The sequence below is a fragment of the Anguilla rostrata genome, chromosome 2, assembly GCF_018555375.3.
Source record: "Anguilla rostrata isolate EN2019 chromosome 2, ASM1855537v3, whole genome shotgun sequence".
Classification (NCBI taxonomy): domain Eukaryota; kingdom Metazoa; phylum Chordata; class Actinopteri; order Anguilliformes; family Anguillidae; genus Anguilla; species Anguilla rostrata.
This window is the reverse complement of record NC_057934.1, coordinates 59,754,831-59,779,213: the sequence shown is the minus strand read 5'-3', so window position 1 is coordinate 59,779,213 and position 24,383 is coordinate 59,754,831. Positions and strand designations below refer to the sequence as shown.

At 50.8% G+C, this 24,383-nt stretch overlaps 1 protein-coding gene across 1 annotated transcript in view; it reads right to left on the bottom strand.

The window, feature by feature from the left end:
- sdk2b (sidekick cell adhesion molecule 2b) overlaps nt 1–24,383 on the bottom strand; it is a 292,173-nt gene that overhangs the window by 12,663 nt on the left and 255,127 nt on the right. The window contains exons 32-43 of the mRNA XM_064323396.1: nt 22,965–23,035; nt 21,994–22,129; nt 21,046–21,102; nt 20,069–20,170; nt 19,686–19,801; nt 18,429–18,648; nt 15,244–15,475; nt 14,593–14,714; nt 13,268–13,432; nt 12,821–12,961; nt 10,715–10,853; nt 2,352–2,481 (exon numbers count right to left, since the gene is read on the bottom strand). Of these exons, the coding sequence (XP_064179466.1) occupies nt 2,352–2,481; nt 10,715–10,853; nt 12,821–12,961; nt 13,268–13,432; nt 14,593–14,714; nt 15,244–15,475; nt 18,429–18,648; nt 19,686–19,801; nt 20,069–20,170; nt 21,046–21,102; nt 21,994–22,129; nt 22,965–23,035 (1,631 nt within the window). The remainder of the gene's footprint in view (nt 1–2,351; nt 2,482–10,714; nt 10,854–12,820; nt 12,962–13,267; nt 13,433–14,592; nt 14,715–15,243; nt 15,476–18,428; nt 18,649–19,685; nt 19,802–20,068; nt 20,171–21,045; nt 21,103–21,993; nt 22,130–22,964; nt 23,036–24,383) is intronic.

Here is a 24,383-nt window from a genome sequence, read left to right as displayed (position 1 = left end):
AGGCAGTGAAAGGAGCAGCTGGCGGGGGCTGTCTGGAGTTCCCACAATGCAACATTCCCAAAGCAACATTCACAGGAAATGGCACCCTGGTCTTTTCGGCGCACGGGCGACGGTTTTGTGGCCCCAAGGACACCGACGCACGCCGACGCCCGCCCTGTTCACCTGCTCCAGAGGGGGGGCTTCGGGGTACGCCGAGTTACCATGCCAACGCAGCGTCGCTTTTTCACTCGAATCCCGTCTGAGGGAGAACAACGAGCGGCTCACAGCTGCCAGCGAGAGGGAGGGGCTGGGCGGAGTTACGCGCTCGATGAAACCTCAAAGGGCGTTCCTGCGCACCTCCGCCACGCAGCGTTCGCGAGCGACGCGGCCGCGTAGGACGGGCGTTCCCAGAACAAGACGGGCTCTGTCCCGAAGCGGGATCAAAGGCCGGGGGGGGGGCTTACTGCTATGGGAGGTGCTGGCAGGCGCTGTCGCTGGGGGTTTTGGGGTGCAGGAATCGTATTTGGGCTCGTCTGATCAGATATGCGTGCGAATGGTAGATCTGTCAGGACGCCGATGACAGGAAATAGAAGATAATTCCGACCCAGGCCTTTCAGAGAAAGTAAAATGAAAATGCCAGCGGCGCTTCGCTGGGTGAAAACAGAGGGAGAAAAAGAGAGGTAGGGAGAGCGGTAGAGAGAGAGGAATCTTTTGATTTTCCCTGGCAGGGGTCAGCGCATTGAGTCAGTGGGTGCCAATGCGACCCCACCCCCCGGGGCAGAAGGGCGCAGGCTGTGAGCGCTTTGACAGGGCAGCTGACGAGGCGGTTGCTGGGGACGAGGGCGGGGTGCTGGACGGAATCCCGCCGGGGGGGGGGGGGGGGGGGGGGGGGGGCGAGAGGACAGGCAGTCCAGTCTCTGTGAGTCCATCCTAACAGCCTGTGCTCCCACTGACTACCGGCACCATTCCCAAACTCAGCACCGACCCTCTGCCAAAACCCACCACCCCAGTGTACACGCTGGGCCAGGCTCAGAACTCTGCACCACACACACTCACACTCACTCACACACACACACACACACTCACACGTACAGACACTCACTCACTCTCTCACACACACATACTCACACACAGACACACATACACACCCACACACACACACTCACTCACTCACTCACTCACACACACCCACACACACACACACACACACACACTCTTTAAATCACCAGTATACACAGTATCAGCCTCAGAGCCATAGCATGGCATACAGGAAGGAAGGGAGTATAATTATGCAGGGCTGCTTTACCATTCTCACCTAGAGAATCCAGCCAACATTTTTGTGGGTGCTCGTATAACCACGCCCCTCAAATGCCTCTTTAAGCTGGCGGTACATTTATTTTGGTACTTTGTGTGGATTTTATGGCGCCTACAATTTCCTTATTTACAACCCTGTTTAATTCCCAGGTCTACCCTGAGCCAAGAGAGGCTGCAGTGCCTAATAGCCCCACCTACAGTGCATAGGGGGCTGTTCTCTCTCAGGTGCCTATTCCTTTCAGAGCTACTTTTCACCACTACAGGCTCAATGCACTGCCCTGCCACGCAAGTGAACCTAGCCCTTCTATAAGCCTTTAAGATGTAATATCACAAATACAGTGTGTGATTGGAATGCTCATGAACATTCCAAAGCTGATGTAACTATCACTAAAAACATTTTAAAAAAACTGATAAAACTGGGCTACACAGACTGCAGTAATGCTCGACGTTCAGTGTGAAATCATAATAAAGACCACGGTCACTCTGGTGCCGCCCCCACTGAGCTGCAGCGACAGATAGCCAGCGGGGCAGAACTCTGCAGGTTGTGCTGTTTTTTTTTTTGATGAAAAGTGGAAGGGCACGGATGGAGTGGAAAGGGGCATTTTGGGGTGGGGCTGGGAGTAGTAGGTGGAGTTAGGAGTGTTGGAGTGGTACAAAGGGGTGAGGCTGGGAGTAGTGGGTGGAGTTAGGAGTGGCACGAGGGGGGGGGGGGGGCTGAGAGTGGTGGGTGGAAGTTGGAGTGGTACAGAGGGGTGGGGCTGAGAGTAGTGGGTGGAGTTAGGAGTGTTGGAGCGGTACAGAGGGGTGGGGCTGAGAGTAGTGGGTGGAGTTAGGAGTGTTGGAGCGGTACAGAGGGGTGGGGCTGAGAGTAGTGGGTGGAGTTAGAAGTGTTGGAGCGGTACACAGGGGTGGGGTTGGTAGTAGTGGGTGGAGTTAGGAGTGTTGGAGCAGTACAGAGGGGTGGGGCTGGGAGAAGTAGAGTGGCACAGAGGGGCAGGGCTAGGGGAGACTGAATGGCAGGGTGGGGCTTGGCAGACGGGAGGCACGCTGCTCGGTACCTGCGAGTCGGAGATCTCAGAGGGCTTCTCAGTAAGGCTGCTGCTCTCTGCAGGGATCAGGTCGTTGTATTTGGTGCTGACGTCCTCGTCCGAGTAGTGCAGGCTGCCTGGGCTGGGCCGGGGTGGAGATCTGAGGGAGCAGAGGGTAGACACATCCATTAAACATCTATCCCCCACTCAGAGACACATCCATTAAACATCTATCCCCCACTCAGGGACACATCCATCCAATAAACATCTATCCCCCACTCAAAGACACATCCATTAAACATCTATCCCCTACTCAGGGACACATCCATTAAACATCTATCCCCTACTCAGGGACACATCCAATAAACATCTATCCCCCACTCAGAGACACATCCATTAAACATCTATCCTCCCTCAGAGACACATACAATAAACATCTATCCCCTACTCAGGGACACATACATCCAATAAACATCAATCCCCTACTCAGGGACACATCCAATAAACCTCTATCCCCTACTCAGGGACACATACATCCAATAAACCTCTATCCCCCACTCAGGGACACATACATCCAATAAACATCTATCCCCCACTCAGGGACACATCCAATAAACATCTATCCCCCACTCAGAGACACATCTAATAAACATCAATCCCCCACTCAGAGACACATCTAATAAACATCAATCCCCACTCAGATACACATCAATTAAACATATATCTCCCACTCAAGGAAACTAATGTCCAGGAAACATCTATCCCCCACTCACAGACATTTACATCCAACATCTACATAAGCTTACCACTGGAGCCTTAACCCCTGCCCATCCCTGTGAACCACAACTATCCCCTCAAACTAAGGGCTGTAACTCTGGCACTACAGAACCACAGGCCTGTGACCTTCTGCTTTCTCCTTCAAATAAGGAACTAAGAAACCAGATGGGAAGAGTTAACTGTGTACGCAATGTTTTAATTCATTGAGTAAGTGCCAAGTAACAATGAAAACCAGCAGAACCAGCACCAGGGCTGCCACCCTGGGCAACGATACAGAATAATGGTTGGAGAGCTGGGCTAGTGGCTGCAGGTTTGGTTCTCCCGTGGAGAAACGCCATTATGCCCTGGAGGGCACTCAATCAGAATTGCTTTAGCAAATATCCAGCTGAACAAATGGATAATGGACACAAATGGATTTTATGTAAAAAAAAAAAAAAAAGAAATAAAAAAAAGCAGTTGCCCTGAATAAAACATCTGTAAATGTGGTTGCAGACCACTGCTGTGTAAACGTTCAGAGATCTTCTCCTGTAATCTGTATTATTTAATAACAGACAGACAGCCAAACACAGAGACAGACAGACAGACAGACATTCCATCCTTTTTACAGTCAAACACAGACCCCTGTTGCATCTCAGCCAAGAAAAACAAGCAGCTGAATATAGTGATCACAAGAAAGCAAATTAGAAAAATGATCTGAAGATTAAAATCTTTGGCATATCAGAGGGAAATAAAAATTAAAGACACAACAAGGTTTTTAAAAATCAGGGACAGCTTGAGGGCCTCCTGGAACACAGATCACAACCCTGACTCAACGGCAAGAAGAGAAAAAGGAGGGAAAATCTGTCTTCGCAACGTGTAAAGTAGGAACTCATTTAGGGACATAGACCGCCACTCTCCTCCATTAAAGGCACACTGTATGATGCGGGTATATTTCCCCCAACACAACAGATCTGAGATCAGCTTGCTAACCCCCAGTTATAAGTGTATCAGCATCTCCTTTCATTCCTGGTCCAGAGCAAGCTCCTATGGCCAAAACGCCCTAAATGGACAGAGAGAGAGGCGATTGCAGAGGGGAGAGAGGGGTGGCTGCAGACTTCATAAACATCATGGGACACACATGAAATTCCTACAAATCCTGAGGCTGTCTGTGAATTGCTTAGTTCCACTGATTGATAAGCACTCTGGGGGGGGGGGAGACCTTGTGACTTATTGGGAAAAGAGCAGGCAGAGTTTGAACCGCCGATGAGAGGGAGGAGAGAGTGAGAGAGAGAGGGATACAGAGGGAGAGAGAGAGAGAGAGAGAGAGAGAGTGCGTGGAAGATAAAAAGAGAGAGATTGAGTATCTGCCTCCTCTACTTTCATGCCCGATCTCCCTGTCAGTGAAACTCGGAAAGTTTCCCACATCTGTTTTTGCTAATTGTTTCCTTGTTTTCTCCACAAGATTCCTACTCTTTTCCTAGATTGAAATGTCAGGGGGTGGTGGGGTCTTTGTCTTTGCAAGGTCTTGAGATGCTGGCAATCGCCGGAATCCTAAACAATCCCGCGAAAGTAATGAACATCAGTTGGCCCGTGTGTAAATCACATTAAAAGAGCTATGCGGAACAGCCTTTGAAGTAAGACCGCAAAAAAAAAAGTTTGCAATGTATGGAAAGAATTTTTTTTCATCTTTGCATGAATAAACTGCCTTGATTTAATTATGGAAAGCTGAAGAGAAAATGGGAGAGCGAGAGTGAGAGAGAGAGAAAGAGAAAGAGGGAGATAGGGAGAGAGAGAGAGGGGGACAAAGAGAGAAGGAGAGAGACAGAGAGAGAAAGAAAGAGAGAGAGAGAGAAAGAGAAATAACGAAAGAGAAAGAGAGAGAGAGACAGAGACAGGAGAAGCTGCAGACATTTTGACATGAGCTCAGCAGACATTGGGGAGAACGCGGCTGCACGTTTGTACTTCTCTCCTGGGTTTTGGTGGTTACAAAGGACATTGAGCTCCTGACCTTCTCTGACAGTAATGGAAGCCCCAGAGAGAGGGCCAAATGCACCCCTTTTCCACTGAAGCAGCCCCCCCCTCAACTGAGCCCTCTCAGAACGTTGCCAGGCCCAGCTAAATGTGCCAACTCTGATACCCAGCACCCCCACTGTGGACCATCAGATAGAATGTTTAAATACGAGAGATATGAACACAGATTTATATGCGCATGAAGAGGAGGGTAAATGTATGTTTATGGAATTCTTAAGCATAACCTTTATTACCAATGTATAAACAAGACTTTTATGTAGCATTTACATTGCATTCATTCATACAGCTGGATATGTATTGAAGCAATGTAGGTTAAATACCCTGTTGTAAAGGGTACAACGGCAGTGTCCTACCTGGGAACCGAACCTCTGACCCTTAAGTTACAAGACCAGGTCCTTAGCCATTACACCGCACTGCCGCCCCATCATAGTGCACGTTTTCGTGATGAGTGCAAAGATGCCATAGTGATCCGTAGCTCATCTATAGATCTATAGATCTGTCCCACGCGTATCTCTCTGATAAGAGGAAGCGGACGCCGCAGGGCTGTACGGATGTGGAGCCATCCGGCAGCTAAGCGGCCGGCCGCCTCTTATGGACCACTGGAAACTCCGCCAACAGTCATTTTTCTGTTTCATTTTTTTTGTTTTGTTCTCGCTGACTGAGCTGACACAACATCATTGCACACTTCAATAGGCCCGCCCCGGGGCTGATGGTAACCAAGGGCAACAGCGGATAGGTCACGAGGATCACGGGTGGGGGTGAGGTGGGTGGGGGCAGGAATGGACCGGAACCGGGGCCCGAGGGGGGGCGAGGGGGGGCGTTACTGCTGCGAGCGAGCGAAAAAAGGAGTTAAACGAGGCGGCCCAAGTTCTGTCCTGGCGCTGGATATGGATCTGGTATCGGACTTTAGGGGCCGGCACTGGTTTTCCGCTTTTACTGGGCAAAAATGGAACGGACGGGTAATGAGGGCTCGTTTTAGGGCAGACCCGCTCTCCCTGTCATGTCCCTGCACAGCGTCTGCGAGGCCTGGATGACCGGACCCCCCCTCATCGAACCCGGAGCCAGAGAGAGGGCTGCGAGACGGGCCTAATGCAGGAATCGCTCCCTAAGCATGCTGGGAAACGGGGTCCCTCCTCTGCGCTCGCGTAAGGGCCAGCGGGGCCGCTCTTTATCCAGCCACCGGCCTGGCAGCCCTCCGTACTCAAGCTGACACACTTAATACACCGCCGCGAAACATGTTCACCATAAATAAATCACTTATTTTCAGAGAGGTCCTCGTAACTATTGCAGTCCTTTGCACTTCCGTGAGGCTCAAGGTTGCCGTGACAGCGGCCTGACTCAGCAGCTAAGCTGAACTGAGGATTATTATGGGATTTTTTGGCCGGTTGCTAAAAACGCTACGTCGCCCTTGCCTGCGATGCTCCGTCTACACAGAACTCTCCCTGCAGGTCACCCTGCTCCCTGTCACTGCCCTGGGGGGAAACATGACCCCCCCCACAGCAGCACTTAAAATGCGGCAGTAAATGAGACGGCTACTCACACGATGAAAAATGCTGTTCCAGTGTTAGCGGGGATCAGACGGGAATTATGATAAACTGCACCAGCTCCCCCATAACACACACACACACACACACTCTCCCAACTTCCTCCACACTCAGAGAAGTTCTTAAATAATTAAACAACCCCCTCCCCACCCAGCCCATAGGGATGGCAGCCTTCATTCAAACACCCCCCTTCTACTTGCCCCATCCCTAAATCATACATTCCCATAGCGCTGTGTTGAAGGGCCCCCTACCCCCTCCCCTGTCCTGCTCTATCAGGAGCTCATTAGCAGCAGCCCTTCAAAGACAGGGAGCTGCTTCTCAGCCTTTGATCTCCAAATCAGCCAATCAGGGCTCAGTGAGCAGGAAGGAGATGAGTCTGAATAGGCTGACCTTCACCTGCCTGTTTCCCTCCGCATACCTACTGCCTACTGGACACACATGCACACAAACACACACACACACACGCAGGCGCGCACACTCACACTCACACGCACACAAACACACACACACACGCAGGCGCGCACACTCACACACACACACACACGCAGGCGCACACACTCACACACACACACACACACACACACACTCATGCACGCACGCACACACATACACACTCACAAACACACTCACACAGACACTCACACGCACACACACAAGACCACGCACACACACACCTCACAACACACTCACACAGCACTCACACACACACACACTCACACACTCACACAACACACTCACACTCACACACACACACACACACATACTCACATACATGCACGCACGCACGCACACACACACTCACACACACATGCACACATACATACACGCACTCACACACACATACACACCACACACACACACACACACAAACTCACACACACTCACACACACAGACACACACCACACACACACACTATATGAGGGTTTGCAGAATATGCAGCCCAGCCCTGCAGCCACTCTCACCTCGTGAGCGTCAGGCCCCGTCAGACTAAGCCCCGCCCCCCTCAGCGGATGAAAAGCCCTTTGTCTGCTCCACTGTGCGGCCCGGCTCGTCCCCAGGGGGCGCTGTCAGCTCCTCTGATGGACTGCTCCCCTGCCCCATTTTCAGGTCCTTATGTCATGTTAGGAAACGCGTATGCCCTGCCTATGAACAGCCTGCAGCGGTGATGTCTGCTGCTTCAGGAAGCCTCTAGACTGCCAGCCTCCCTGAGGCTGACGGCAGGCCTGGGGTGGACCAGGGGGGAGGAAACGGGGGGGGAGTGGGTGGGCGTGGCCTGGAGAACAGTGCGATCCCAGCACACTTAGCCAGGGAACATTTCTGTGGTGGAGAGTCGGTGAGACGCCGTCTAGACATGCAGGCGAAAACCCGGCACCATTTGGCTGAAAAGTGAACATTTTCTGGCTGACTAGAACATGGTTAGGATACATCCGGCCAAAGCCTGAGCCATACTGGGGATAACCTATCCGTTTACCGTTTACATCAAAAGCTCTCTCTAAACCTGGATTTCCACACCTCTACACGTCTAGATTTCGGCTTTTGCCCACTGGGTACCTGAACACCGACCCCCACCTGAAGAGCCTTAAGCTGCCTCAGGTATTTTAAACCCTCGCACCTTGAGCAGGCCCATTTCAAAGAGGAGGCCGATGAGTCGGGTGGGGGGGGGGCTGGGGTAACATCTGTGAATTCCAGGCGTCTGCTCTGCCCGCGGGCCAGAGACCTTTCATCCCGCCGGCACAGACAAAAGAAGGGATCAGCGGAGGGCAAGGATGAAGGGATGGGGAGATAAGTCCCCGGGCAGCTCTTCAGAGGGGCCCGAGGCCGTGCTCCTCCTAAAACACCTTTACCTGCACCTCGGGGCACGGCTTTAGGGTTTGGAGCAACCTCAAACCTGCCAGACATGCTATAGCATAATCTCGGTGAGCCCTTATGAGCAGCCGAAGGGGGGGGGGAGGGCTGAGTTACCCAAATACAGACACCCCCCTCCCCCCCCGAATTACCCAAACTCAGACACTAACTACTGTCTGATTCATCAAAAACACAGTTCAGTGAATGCTGCAGGCGGTGAAATGGAGGAGCTATGTGTAAAAAGTGCTGTAATTTCTGAAATTATTATATACTATAGTGCATAATAATACCCTGAGAATCTGCACTTTCCCATTTTATTTTTTTAATGATTACAGAGACAAATCAAGAAAAAATGTGTGTTTGTCCTAAACATTATGGAGCTAACTGCATATACCAGCATGTAAACTACAATCAGAATGATGGGGATGTAGGCTGAGGTAAGGGGACTTCAGATTCATTTTTATTTATTTATTAGTTTATTTGTCAGGGACAATGCAGAAAACATTGTAGCAGGTTACAATAACATGAAACAGATGTATATAGGATTTCTAGCCGAGGTATGTATATGTACATTGATTTTTTATTTGGATTTTGAATCCATACTGAAGTTAATCTAACACTGTATGCACTGTGTGACTCTGTGTAAGAACATCTGCTATGTGAATGATTGTAAATGACAGAAATGACAGCACAGGCTTAGTTTGATTAGGATTAATTAAAGGGAGCTTATTAGTATGAAAGCATGCGAGCCACAACACGGTGATGAAGTGATCTGTCTGTCACTGGGTCTAACGATAGTGCTGGCCCGATGACATCACTTTCATCAGAGCTAATTCCACCAGGAGAGGGGGCGTGGCTGTGATCATATCCGTGACTACCCCTCCCCCCCACCTCCACCCCCCTGTGCTGGGTGTAAGGGGGGCCTGTGCCGGGACGTCCTGACTGGAGGCAGCCAGCCAACCTTCCCCTGATTTATGGCGGTGTGTGTGGGCAGGGCAAACTTCCAGGGAGAGGAACAGGCGGCTCCCACCTCCCTTACGTACGCCATCTCTCCCAAATCTACAGCAGGTCAGCTGAGCAAAACCAGGGACCCACAGGGCAAACAGAACACTGCTGGAGCACTGCCTTCATGTGACTGTACAGACATTCACTGCATGGTACATGTGGAAACCTCTCTAAATGTCTAAATGTCTGTATGAGAAGCATTATAAATAAAGTTTTATTATTTAAATAAAGTTTTTATTATTATTATTATTATTATTATTATTATTATTATTATTATTATTATTATTATTATCACAACATTATTATTTTGTCTTAATTTTGTATTCTTTTAATTCTGCAAAGTACTAATATTAATCCGTTTAGAAGGACCCAGGTCGCAGGGGTGAACATGGTGGTGGGTTTCCCATGGTTACCAGGGCTGTCTGCTCCAGAACAGAGCACACAGCCCAAATGACCCGTCAGAGAGATTGACCGATGATGAGGACTCTGACAAAGGTGCGCTACACGTCTTGGATCGTGGGGCAGCGGGATAAATGATCTCATAATGCCCGACTCAATCACTGCGTGTCACTCTATTATTTAAGGCGGAAACGCACATGATTTAATGACACCATCAATACCAAGTCATTACACTCTTTCCAGTACTTGATGGCCTCCTTAACAGATGAGGTGGTTTTTCTCTTTTTTTTTAAATATAATGATACATTTTCATTCTGACCAATAAATAACTCAAGGCTCAAGGCTCAATTTACATTTATTCCTACCCAACAGCTCATTGTTACCTGATTCCAGGTCTTGTTAACTGCCAACGGGCAGCCAGGGGATGACGTGAGGAATAATATTATACTTAAGGATGAGGCTGTGCAATAGCTGCTTTTTAATTTATGCATTATGTTAACCCTTCTAGAGCGCAAATACGTGATTCCTGACTGAACATTCTAATGCTGAAGTAACAACCACGACTGGCGATCTAAAGCAGTGGAGTTATAGAGCACTGACTTAAAATACAAAAAAAAAATACCCCCAAAAAACCTACTCTTCAAAGGGTTAATTTTTTCTAGACTAACACTGTCGCTGTTGTACCCCTTAGTGAATTGTAAGGACTGGTTCTTCCATAAGCTGCAGCTGATGAAACTATATCCCCTGGACGTCGATAAAGTATCCATCTCTCTACCTGTCCGTTCCTACCCTCACGTCGGACGTGTGCCCACCTGGTGTAGACGCCGTTCTTGCGGCAGAAGGAGTTCTTGACGGACAGCCGGCGGTTGTTGAGCTCCAGGGCGGGGAAGCGGCCCTCGTCCAGGCTGACCATCTCGCCGTGGGTCAGGGCGTTGCAGTTGGAGGTGTTACCTGATGAGAGGTACGGAGACACTGTGTGACCACAGGCCGCAGACACGGCAGGGGGTTAGTCTGGGGCTACAAAGCAACGCTAACCAATGCTAACCTTACCCACAACTACCATATTACGACTACAGTTACTATTGTTATTCATTTTACAGCAGAGTACATCTTACACACCACAGCCTCTACTACATTACTATTATAACACCACTACTGCTATGGCTGGGAAAAAGTGTGTACCATGCAGGTCTGGATGCTACTACAACCACCAAATGCTACAGTACTGCTATCACAAGAAGTACAACTACTGCTACTACTGCTGCTGCTACTACACGTATAGCATTGGTCAACCCTATGTAAGTGTTAAAGGGCTACAACTGGCACAGTTACAACAGCTTTACTCGAGCATTACTCCTTCCTTGTGTACCAGCTGCCATGAGCAGCAGTTCAGCTTTGTGCCGCTGCTGTTACTGCTAGTTCTATATATATTTTCCAATGAAGTGCCACAGACTGCTGAAACACTTGGGTGTTAAAACGATGCAGAGAGCAGATCTTAATATGGCCCTGTGGAAGCCCTGTGTTTAGACTCTGTCAGTAACTGCAGAGGTGCAGAGGAGGTGTCCGTCTGTCTGACACCGACCCGGCAGGTCTGCAGGTCGCGGGACCTCCCCGTGCACCCCTTCCCAAAGCCTCCGGGCGTGAGGTGGGGCAGGAGGGCAACGGGAGGCGAGCCTGTGATTGAAGGGAGAATTTGGGGAGGCAGGGGTACGGGGGGGGAGCGGTTAAACAAACAGCCGTCAGAGGAGCGGTGGCGGTCCCGCGGCCCACCGGGCCGGGGTCTGAAAGTGCCTCTTTGTGTCCCGCTAAAACGCGGCCCTTGTGTTTCCCCTCTCAGCTAGAAACGTGTTTACTGACCCGAGCCAGGCCAGGACGGGCCCGACAGGCCTCAGCGCAAACTGCTGACAGAGCCAAACACCCTGCTGATGTCACAGCCACGCAAGAGTGAGCAACTCTCTCTCTCTCCGTCTCTTTCCCTCACTCTCGCTATGACTCTCTCTCCCTCTCTTTCTCTATGTCTCTCTCTCACTCTCTCTGACTCTCTCTCTCCCTTACCTTCTCTATGTCTCTCTCTCTCACTCTCTCTATGTCTCTCTCTCTCCCTTACTTTCTCTATGTCTCTCTCTCTCACTCTCTCTATGTCTCTCTTTCCCTTGCTCGCTCTATGACTCTCTCTCCCTTGCTTTCTCTATGTCTCTCTCTCTATCACTCTCTCTATGTCTCTCTCTCTCCCTTGCTTTCTCTATGTCTCTCTCTCTATGTCTCTCTCTCTCCCTTACGTTCTCTATGTCTCTCTCTCTCTCTCTATGTCTCTCTCTCTCCTTTACTTTCTCTATGTCTCTCTCTCTCTCACTCTCTCTATGTCTCTCTCTCCCTTGCTCTCTCTCCCCCTCGCCCTGGGGCAAAGGGCACCTTAAAGACACACACAGGACCGCGCCGCGGCGAAGGGCAGGGGTGACTCAGCCGGGCCGGCACAGGCGTGAGTCACCGTGGGCAGGGCGGCAAACTGAACTTCATATCGTTGCTAATGGCAGCCATTTATAGAGCCGACGCATCGATCTGCAGCCGCCCTGTCCTTTAAAGAAGGGGCTCGGCGTCAGGCTGTCTGTCCCCCGCCTTCGCTTTCCAGTTAAACACAATTAAAAAGAAAAGAGAAACAGAACGTGGAACAAAAACAGAAACGTGAATGACTGTAAAGGTCATGCTGTTTTCGGACTCGCAGGTCAAACGCTACACATCAGGTTATGGCAGTGCTAGTGCATATCTGTCAGACCGCGACTGACCGACAGGTGGCCTGACCCTGGGGTTGAAGTCAGGACTGGAAACGAAACCCCTCAGCCCCTCCCCCCATCCTCACACACGCTAGCATTCTGACTACAGGCGCGCTCTCCGCTCTACAGGTACGTTCTCCGGCCCACCTGACTCCGACTTCTTGGCGTACTTCTTGCTCTGACCTCTGATGATGAGGATGAAGACCAGCAGGAGGATGAAGATGAGCCCCACCAGGGCCACCACCACCAGAAACCACCACTCCTCATAGAAAGGCGCCACCTTCTGGGCTGGAGGGTGAAGTGAAAAATAATTAACACAAGATGGACAAGCCAAGCTGGCATTAAATATTAAATATGAGCTTTGAAATAAAAATTGAAAAATGGACATGCAGGCACAAGTAGATATTTCATGTGAGTACAAAATTGTGATGGCCTGAAATATAACATGAAATATTAATATTTGATGAAACCGAATGTAAGTCATTTAACTACATATTTCACACTCATTTGCACATTACATTTACAAAAGAAAAAAGAAAAGAAAGGAAGAAAATGTAAAAAAATGAAGGATAACGTCTACAGACTCAAACTGACCAGATACGGAGGGCGACGGTGGACTGGGAGAGCCATAGCCGTAGTCGTTGACGCCGATGACCCGGAAGTCGTAGCTGACCCCTTGCTTCAGGATGTCCATGTTAAAGGTGTATGATGTCACTTCCTTTGGGATGTCCTTGATTAAGATATCCCACAGGCCTTCATCTGTGATGAAGTAAATTATACGAGCGAATAAGACGCGTGGCTCGGGTCAGCTGACTTCCTACATTTAACCCTTTCAACACTGCTTTGTGTATTCAATATGCACACTGATCACCAGGAGCAGTGCTATCTTAATAATAATAATAATAATAATAATAATAATAATAATAATAATAAATTAAAAATTTCCTTTTACACGTTTGCTGACAAAAGTGCTTCAAAGGGAACAAAGACACATAATATCAGTGTAAAAAAATGTTTTTTTAAAATCCATGTCTGTTGAGGTCTACTTGCAGACCCAACTACCATGTCTATCCTGGTATCTGGTAGAGTTATGTGTTGCCTGATTGGAGGTAACAGAATGGCGAGTGGGTGGCTGGCTGGCTTTGAGGCCAGAGGTGATTTTTTGTGGGGAGGAGATGGGATTTAGTTGGGGTGTAAGTGATACCCCTACCAGCCTGGGGCAGTGACAGCCGGCTGGCCATAGGCACGCTACTCGGCCCACACTCCCTTAACCTCCTGTGAGCCTAATTTTCACCCCCCACTCCCGCACACATACATACACACACACACACCATCCCCTGTTTCCCAGTAACAATGTAATCAACCCGCCTTTCTAAAACTCTATCTCATCCACCCTCCCCAATCCATCACTGAGACCTGTCAGTCAGGGCTGAAACCTGACAACCATCGCCGGTCTGGGCCAATCAATGCATCCCGATCGATACCCCATTAAAAAGCTGAGAAACCCAGCTGCGTGAAGCCGCTGTTGATTTTCCGTGCCCCCCACCCCCCCACTCTAATGGGGCTCTTTGTCACAGTACCTGTACGTGTTAATCCATTACCCACAAAGCCCTCGCTAACGATAACATCCACCTCCCATCCACAGCTTTTTACGCTAAATACACCATCGGGATTAATGGAACTGACAGGCTTTAAAGACCCCCTTAATGGATGGAGCGAACACATTCTGTCAATCGCTGACTCATATGAACCAATCAGAAAAAGATCTCTGCAGTAACTACTGTAATTGGCTAGATCGTTAGATCATAACGGCTCCGCCCATTCTTGATGCCGGCAAAAGCTGAATGTCCTGAAGGGAAAAAGATACCCCACCTGCCCACCTGCCCACCCGCTTCGCCCCCCCCTCCCGAGGCGCTCACCTGAGGGTCTGGCCTCGATGACGTAGCGCGTGATGGGGGCTCGGCCGGGGTCGCCGTTGGCCCAGTGGATGGTGAGCGCCGCGCCGTAGCGGGAGATGAAGGGCTCGCCGGGGGGGCCGGGGCTCCTGGGGGGGGGGAGGCAGGGCGTGGGCGGGTGAAGACGTCAAAACCAGACGCAGGGAGTCGTGACAGGGCAAATGTCCAAAGTCTGAACCGTAACTTTGTTGGCAACCAAGGATTTGGTGACTGGTGGTCACAAAAGTTCAGTTACACACTCCAAATGCCAGAATTCCATTCAAAATGAAGCTATTACTTAGAGCACATTCAGTCTTTATTTTACGTCTTTTTATTCTACATCTTAGAAGATAATCCAGTGGTTGCGTTTTTTTTTAAGAAAGAAGACTGCCTAGGGATAACCAACAATGTCATCAGACATTGTAATGTTGAGCAACATATCAAACCTAATTTTAAAGACGCTTTTTGGATTTTAGGCTCTTGTTCTTTATTACGCATGCAAGTTCCTGTGCGTGTACTATCGCATTTGAATAACTGGCCAGATTTTCACACCCGACACCACAAGTGAAAAATACAAACTGTCACATCCACAATACCATCAGACAGACAGACAGACAGATTGACAGAGGGACTGACGGACCTTCCCCGGGCCCGGTGGTGATGTTAGCCTCCACCTGGGGTCCGTAGGTGAAGGTTTTGGCTCGGATACGAAAGTTGTACGTGACCCCGTCAGCCAGATCCTTGATTTTCATCCAGAAGGGGGCGCTCCCCTTCACGTCCACAGTCACAATCTTACTGACTCCTGGGGGGGAGGAGGAGTGAAGACAGGAGTCGGCACAGGCCACTGAGGACTCTAGATAAACACACCGCATTTAGAGTCTGTCCCCGGTAACATCACACACACACACACGCACGCACACACACACACACACACACGCACACACACACACAGACACACACACAAATATACATACCACACACACAAACACGTATACACACACACACAAACACACACACATAAAGCAGACATTTTATACAATGTAACACACACACACACACAATGCACAGATTTCCACCAATCAGAGTGCAAGCTGTTCTGCAGGGTAAACAGGGCACAGAAGCTGCTGGGGTCAATCGCTCTGTTCAGACAGGAAGCAACCGCAGCCCCAGACCTGCTTCTCAGGTGATCAGGTGTCGACTGTTTGAAAGTTTGGGGTCAGGGACATCCGGCCACCTGCTGCTACTGCCACAGGTGTTAACTCGCCCCTTTCAGCAAATCTGGCAGCGCAGGGACGGGCCTGGATAGGTCACGCTATCCCCCAAGGGTTAGGGTTCAGCCTCCCGTTGCCATGGTAATCGATAAGGAATAACCCGATTGCGAGGTCTCGGGGAAACGGGCCAGCAGGAGGGTCCCCTTGGGAGCGGGAGGCCTGGGGCCTAACGGCATTCGGCTGGGCCCCCAGACAGAGAGCGATCGATACCCACCCCATCTGTGCCATCTGCTGCCCTGATCAGAGCAGGACATCCTGAGAAGTGTGGTCCCTTACAAACACATACAAACTCCCACAACTACAAGAATATTTAAAAATTAGTCATCACCAAAGCACAATCTTAAACACAAAGATAAACAAAACACACACACACACACTACTTACATGCTAATAATAAGAATGCTAATCATTGTCTTTAAAAGTTAAGGATATCTCTGGGAGGTGCGCAGGACAGCAGCTTTTGTTTGGACTCACAGCTTGACTGCTCAGCGTAGAGGCACGCTTAGCTTAGCTTAGCTTGTAACAGCCCAGATGCCGCTGCCGGCTAGGCTTTCCAGAAACAATCACTTAGACTGTTTCACAGAGCCTCGTAGATTTACAGCCGGTCACGGCCCGACGTATTCTACAAGCGCTATACGCTATCTTAGCTGCTAGCCCTGGAGCCGTGTGAAATATTTACGGCCCCAGCGAGGAACAGCCCCCTCCCCCTCCGGCGCTTCGGCGTAGGTGTGCCTGGGCCATGGCAGTAAAGCAGAGGTGTCAGAGCTAAACTCAGAGACACACTTTAAGTGCCAGTTTAGGGAATGAGGGGCGTGTTGGCAGGGGGTGGGGGTGGGGTGGCGGCTGGTGGGCTTACGTCCACGGGTGCAGGCTCTAGACGAGCGTAGCCCTCATGATGCCTTGGGTAGACGGCTCCCAGAGACGTGAGGAGTGGTGGTGAGCCGCTGAAGTGGAGAAGCTGGGGCGCTGGGCTGGGTGGCGAGGTGGATCAGAGTGAAGGGGTGGGAGGGTGGGGGCATGTAAAGCTTACAGTCACGGGGTGAAGGTCGAGACGAGAGTAGCCCTGATATTGGCGTGACGCCCTTCCAGTGTGAATTGAGGAGGTTGGTGTGTGGCTCGCTGATGGTGAATGAAGCTGTGGGGGCTGGTGGTGTGTGGTGTGAATAGGTGTGTGGTGTGTGTGTGAGTGTGTGTGTAGAGTGACAAGATGTGATGTGGTGTGGAAATGGAGGCTGTAGTGTTAGGGCAGTCAATGGAGTGTTAGGCTGGTTTGGCATGATGTCTCTATGTGGAATGGTGTGTGTGTGTGTGTGTGTGTGTGAATGAGTGTGTAAATGTGCAGGGGCGTGTGTTTGTGTGTGTGTGTGTGTGTGTGAGAGAGAGAAGGGATGGAGAGGGGGATGAAGGGAGAACAGCAGTGAGCCAGTGAAGGGCAGCACGCAGAGGTGCAGAGGGAGCCGTTCGGCCCTTCCACACTTTCGTTTTCACAGCTCTTACATCCCTCGCTTCAGTGGGAGACTGCAGAGGGCTGAACGGGTGAGAGAAACTCACAGAGAAAATGATTTTTCTTACCCCCCCCTCCCCTTTTTCCACAGATTTGAGTAAGGGCAGCAGAACACAGGGCCCATTGTCCCCGCCCACCCCACCCCCCCAGCCACAAATCTGCCCCCCACATCTGCCCCTCCACTCAGCCAGGGTGTCATATGCTTTCGTCTCCGTGGCAACCCGGCGAAGGCGTGCCAAAAAATGACAGAATATCCATCCACTTGATGCAACACCCCCCCCCCCCCCCCCGACCCCCACCGAAAAGAAATGAAACAGGCAATAAATGCCCCCGTCAGTTGGATTAAACGAATGCAAAACACATTTCCCCCCTGAAGAGCAGGCGGGCCATCTTCTTTCGGAAGGGAAACAATCTGGCGACTGTCTTCCCCGCTGTTGGAGCCGATGGCTCCCAGTAAGTATCTCCAAAGAAAACAGGATATTAGAGCTGAGAGGAGCACAGAACGTTCCCCAAAAACCCCCTCTTCCAGAGGCACGCTACGACTGACAGAGAGGCCGACGGCTCTCAGTAACTCACAAAGATCCGTTCAGCCTGGAGATAATACGTCTCCTTATGAATCCTGCCCCGTTTCGCCATGCGGACAATGAGTTTGCATGCCGCAGAGATCCAGTTACGTAACCCCTCGAACTGTCCGGGCTTTAGAGCTACACTCACTTTGAGTGTTTGTGTTAAACAGCTGTTAAACTGCATGTTATTATGAGAGCATATTCAGCCCAGATAATCATGCTTTTAGGGATGTAATAGTGCTATTGCTATTGCTATTATTATTATTATTATTATTATCATTATTTATTAATAATAATAATAATAATAATAATAATAATAATAATATAGCACTTTTTCAAGGATGCTTAACTATAGTGAGCATCCGGCCGACCAATGGTGTAACTTCCTAACTCACTCAGTCACTCACTCAGTCGGTCACAGACATACGCGTTTGTAGGGCTGGCCCCGCTGTTGCAAAGAACAAAGACTGAATTAGGCGCTGAGGGCAGAAGGGGGGCAGTCGCTGTCCTCACCGGCCTGCTGGGTGCGCCCCCTGGTGGGCGGGCTGCGGGGCCCGTCGCCGGCGGCGTTGAAGGGCGCCACGCTGATCATGTAGGTGGTGTAGCCCGTCAGGTTCTTCAGCTTGACCCCGCCCTCGGGCAGGAAGAGTGTGCGCAGCCGCTCCGTCTCGTTCTGCCGCTGGAACTCCCAGAAGTACACCTGCAGGAGGAGGAGGAGGAGGAGGAGGAGGGGGAGGGGAGGAGGAGGGGAGGAGGAGAGGGGGAGGAGGAGGAGGAGGGGAGGAGGGAGAGGGAGGGAGGAGAGAGAGGGAGGAGGAGGAGGGAGGAGGAGGAGAAGAGGGAGGGGAGAGGGAGGAGGGAGGAGAGGAGGGGGAGGGAGGAAGGAGGAGGGGAGGAGGAGGTGAGGAAGAGAGGGGAGGAGAGGGAGGAGAAGGGGAGGGAGAGGAGGAGGAGAGGAGGGAGGAGAAGGAGGGGAGGAGAGGGGAGGAAGGAGGAGAGGAGGGAGGGAGGAAGGGAGAGAGGAAGAGAGGGAGGAGGAGAATGAGGAAGAAGAAAGGGAGGGGAGAGGGAGGAGGAGGAGGAGAGGGAGGAGGAAGAGAGAGAGGGAGGAGGACGGGACAGGTCACGCGCACGCCTGTCCAAAAACAGGCCCCGGAGCGGTCTGCACTTTAGTACTCAGGTCTTTATTCCACCTTTATCCATCCCCGCGGTACAGCTCAGATCTGTCCTGTGGCTACAAACAAACACCAGACTCTGAGCTAACTCACAATGAACTGGAGTAAAATCCAAGGAACATAATCCCAGAACAACAGTGTCACACTGCATGACCTCCCTGGCAGCGACAGAAGAGCTGGACTGAGGGAGACGTGGTAATTCCAGATAACTCCGGAATCCCCGCATCCCCAGTCTCAGATGGCTACCCTGGGAAAGAAGCACCTTAACCTGACGGTTTTGTAACATCCAGGTCCTACTCAATCAGAGCGTGGCTATTGCGAATCAGAGCGCCACAACAGAACCAGTAAACAGGACGAGAGCTAGGCGTCAGGGAGACAGAAACGGGAGGAGCTTCCAAGTGCCGTCAATCACCAACATGGTAAGAACCAATCAAAAGATAGGACTCTCCGTAACTAACACTGTGATTGATTCTAATGAGTCAGCGATGGAAGGTAAATAATAGCCCTGTTCATCTGAGGGTTTTTTTTAAACACCCACACTTGCTAACTGCTGAAAACTGACCTTGTACCCCTGAATGTCCCCGTTTTGAGTTTCCAGTGGAGGGGGGTCCCACGTCACGTCCAGCTGGGTGGCGGTTGCTGATTGGATGGCCACATTTTGGGGTGGGGCAGTAGGGACTGAAGAAAACAGAATATAAAAATGCATTTGTTTGCAAATAATGTCTTATTTTTATACAAGACAGAAGCCTTTTTTTCTGCTAAATCAAACACACCAATAGACACAAGATCAAGGAGACTTGGGCAAGGTCAGTAATAATTATACAGTAGTTAAACACCCATACTTCTGTGAAACGGTTCATTTGCATAACCGCTTTGAGTGGTATTAAAACACAGAGCTGTGATTGGTCCAGAGGTAACCCAGAGAAAGAGCCACCAGCCACTTACCCGCCTCTCCCACGAACACTTCCTGCGGTGCGCTGGTTGGCCCCTCCCCCACCGCGTTGTACACACTGAGCCGGATCTCGTAGCGCTTGTGCTTGCTCAGGTCTGCGGGACACAACCGGCCAGATTTACCCACAATTCTATGCAAACGCAGTCGCGCGGTAAACCCTCTGATGAAGCTTCCGGTCAGTGGGCTAAGGCAGTTGCTACGGTCAAAAGCTGGATCGGCTGCAGAACAAGGCTCCGGTACAGTCCAGCCGGGGAAGTGATGCTTTTTGTATACTAATACGGAAAAAGGAATCACAGCAGTCTGTCAATGCGTTTTCTATGTGGATCTAATTTCACGAATTATATTGGTATATTTCCTTATTGGCCATGTATATTCTGTTGGCAATAAATGCACAGAAATCACATTGATCATGGCGCTCTTCTGTGACTTGCATGAGTTCTGTGTGAGAGGAGGAAGAGAGAGATTGCAAGAACAGTTTGTTGTTGTCCAATGACCATGATATGCACTTTTTGTACTTCGCTTTGGATGAAAGCGTCTGCTAAATAAATGTAATGTAACATGAGTCCTTGATATGCAGGCCCTATATGTACATCTCCCCCAGCATCACTCATTACACACCAAAACACAAAGGAAGAAAGCATAAAAAGGAGATGTGCAGGAAAGTGTAGAGCACAGTCAGCTGGGAAGGATGGGTTTGGGACGAAGGTAGACTGTGCTCTCTGTCTCCCACATACACACATGCACACACACACACACACACACACACACACACTAGACCAAAAGGAACCCATGAGTTTATGCGTATATGCGTGCATGAGAGAGAAAGAGAAAGAGAAAGAGAAAGAGAGAGATGGTAGAGACAAAGAGGGAGAGAATGAAAGAGAGTGAGAGAGAGAGCAGGAGAGAGAGAGATAGTAGAGACAGAGGGAGAGAGTGAAAGAGAGTGAGAAATAAAGGTGTGTGGACTTACTGTCAAGCTCATAGTGGGTGAGAGTGGACTCGCTCAGGTTCCGTACGCTGTAGGGGGCTGGGGCGGGTGGGGGGTGCGGTGTGGGGGGGTGGGGTAGGGTGGAGGAGTTCGGGGGGTCAGGTTGGTAGGAGCAAGGGGGGGCAGCCATAAGTGAGAGATTGATAGAGAGAGGGGGTGGAGAGAGGAGAAGGAGAGGGAGAGACAGGTTAGTGTGTTACAGCACACTGTGTCTCCAGGGACAGTGTGTACAGATCACAGGCACGCTTCAGGGGCTGAAGACAAGGAGGCCGAAACAAGCAAACAGCAGCACCAAACCCAAACAGAAAGGAAACAGAAATGATGCAACTGTCCTCACATCGCAGAACAGTACTGACTGGAAGCAGGCCGGTGTGTGTGAAGCAAGGTGTGTGTGTGTGTGTGTGTGTGTGTGTGTGTGTGTGTGTGTGTGTGCATGTGAGAGTGTGTGGATGTGTGTAAACATACTTTGATTTTAGGTCCTGGTCCTGGAGGGCTACATTGTCTCTGGCTTTAATTCTGCCAAAATGCTTGACTACAGTTCCCATAATGCAACTCTGCCAAACTGTAGTCCTCCAGGACCACAACCCTTGACAGATGTCTCTGTTGGAAAACTAATTTACCCACTGCCTGCAATCTATCTGTAATTACTGTCTGGCATATTGCACAAACAGAGTGAAAATGACAGTTCTGTATCTGTGGTGACAGTGAGCAGGCAGGGCTGACAAACATCTCATTCAGATCCTGTTACCAGTGAGCCACTCTTAATGCATGACATCACTCCTCTGTACCAGCCAATGACAATCATCACACCCCCACCTGGCTTCTGTGAGGGATGGGCACAGGCAGGGAGGCAGGGTCAGGCAGAGACAGGGGGCGGGGTCAGGCGGAGGGAGGGGGGCGGGGTCAGGTGCAGGGCAGGGCGTTACTCACAGGTGAGCTCCGCCCAGGTGGCGGACGGGCTGTTGACGGTGCGGACGGTGAAGCTGCGCAGTCGGTCGTAAAGCAGTTCCCGGTAGCGGACCCGAAATCCCAGCAGGATCCCGTTAATCCGCTCCTCCGAGGGCGGCTGGAGGGAACCGAGAGAGGTCAGACCCCGACTGCGCTCACGCTCTACGCCTGCGCAGCAACAAACGACTCTACTGACCGTCTGCAAGTAACCAGTCCTCACTGTGCATCTGCATTCGCAGAGAGTAAGTGGAGTAATTTCAGTAGAGTTTTACTTACGCTATATACCAGTACAGTAAAGATGACTCAATCTGTACAACTACAGTTTTTACTGTGGAGTTGCAAAGAGTGAGTCATATTAGGAGAGTAATGTCTTCACGCACACTGCACCTACAGATTAAAAACGCTTTACTCACTCCCTATACCAATACAGTTCAGTTTTAATTTATCATGGTTCATGTCATTGTATGTGAGGAACTAGGATGTGCACATCACTGTGGATAAGAGCATCTGCTAAATTAGTGAATTGCAATGTGCTGCAATGACACAAGCTGAAATTAAACCAAATGTACTCTGTCAGAGTTTATGTAGCACTGAATCCTTGCCATGTACCAAATCTCTTCACTCCAACCAAAATGTGTAAACAGCCAGAAAGAGAGAGGAGTATCCTAAATCATAACCGCCCCTCCCCCGCACCCCCATCCACAGAACGTAAGCTTCTCCAAAGGAGTGATTCATGAACCTAAGAAATTCCCCCACCATAAAACATGAGAAGACAAGCCTGAGGAAAGAGAAAGGATCTCATTACGGTCCTATTATGAGTAACACCCCCCAGCTCTCCAGACTCCTCAGAGCTCCTCGCCTGTCCCTGTGACCTCGGCGTGAGCGTGCACGAGAGGCGTGAGCGTGCACGAGAGGCGTGAGCGTGCGCGTCCGCCGGCGCGGGAACTCCTCACCTGCCACCGGATCAGCACCGAGGTGGTGGTGTGAGGCGTGACGGAGAGGATTGTGGGAGCTCCGTCGGGGGCTGGAAGGCGAGAGAGAGCGAGAGAGAGAGAGAGAGAGAGAGAGACAGTGGAGTCAGTGGCCCCGATGATCCCCGGGTCTGAGACGGCGGCGGCGGCGGCCAACGCCGCTGACCGCCGTAAATCCTGGCCTGGCCTTTCGAGGAGACACCGCGCAGACACGGGGAACACTGGCGCTATTCACCGGCGGGCACGCCCAAATGGCAATTAGTGCAAACTGCAGAGGGGCATTTCTTCCTGGTACAGCCATTAGGCCAGCTGGCTTTAGGCGTGATTCACTTCACCAGGGAGCCGAGAGATCCACAAGCACCCCCGCCCCCCCCCACCACCACCACCTGCCAACCAGAGAACGCGCACATGGCATCGCCCGTAGCAACTGAAGCGCCTCGACAGCAGCTCGGGGTTTGATCACAGAGCGCACATTCATGAGGGTGAAGAGCGCTTTCATCCCCTGTGGTCCAGCGCTCGAGGGCCCTCCACTCTGAGGGGCTCGGCACGCACTGAAAGGAAGACACGGCGCGAATGTACGGCCTGCTTTCATCCACCCGAGTGCATGCGGAGCAAGGTCCTCCTCAGGTCACACATGAAGAGCCAGAGAGAGAGGGAGAGAGGGAGAGAGAGAGAGAGAGAGAGAGAAAGACAGAGAGGTGTATAGCATTTGAATTTGAGAGAGAGAGAGAGAGAGAGAGACAGAGGGAGAGAGAGAGAGACCTTCTTGACCTCTCAGCTGCCTTCGACACCGTTGACCATCCTACACTTCTGTCTTCCCTGACAGAATTGGGAATTTGCGGACCAGCCCTCAACTGGATTGCGTCCTATCTCTCCGGCCGCTCCTTCCAGGTTGCCTGGGCCGGTGCAGTATCAGCTCCTCGTCCCCTCACAACTGGGGTCCCTCAGGGCTCTGTCCTTGGTCCCCTCCTCTTTTCTCTGTATACTAGGTCCCTTGGCCCTGTTATTGCCGCCCATGGCATGTCATATCATCTCTATGCAGATGATATTCAACTTTTCTACTCTTTCTCTCCCACAGACACTCAGGTCTCCGATTGCATATCCGCCTGCCTGAGTGACATCCAGAGCTGGATGACCAAACACCAGCTCAAGCTCAACACAAGCAAAACGGAACTTCTCCATATTCCTTCTCCTACCTCTCCCACTTCTCATCTGCCCATTTCTTTAGGAGACACTCCCCTACACCCTTCACAGAGTGCCCGAAATCTTGGAGTTGTGCTCGACAACAGGCTGTCACTCTCTGAGAATATCGCGGCAACCACCCGGTCGTGCAGGTTCATCCTGTACAATATCCGCAGAATAAGACCACTCCTCACCAATTATTCCACACAGCTCCTGGTC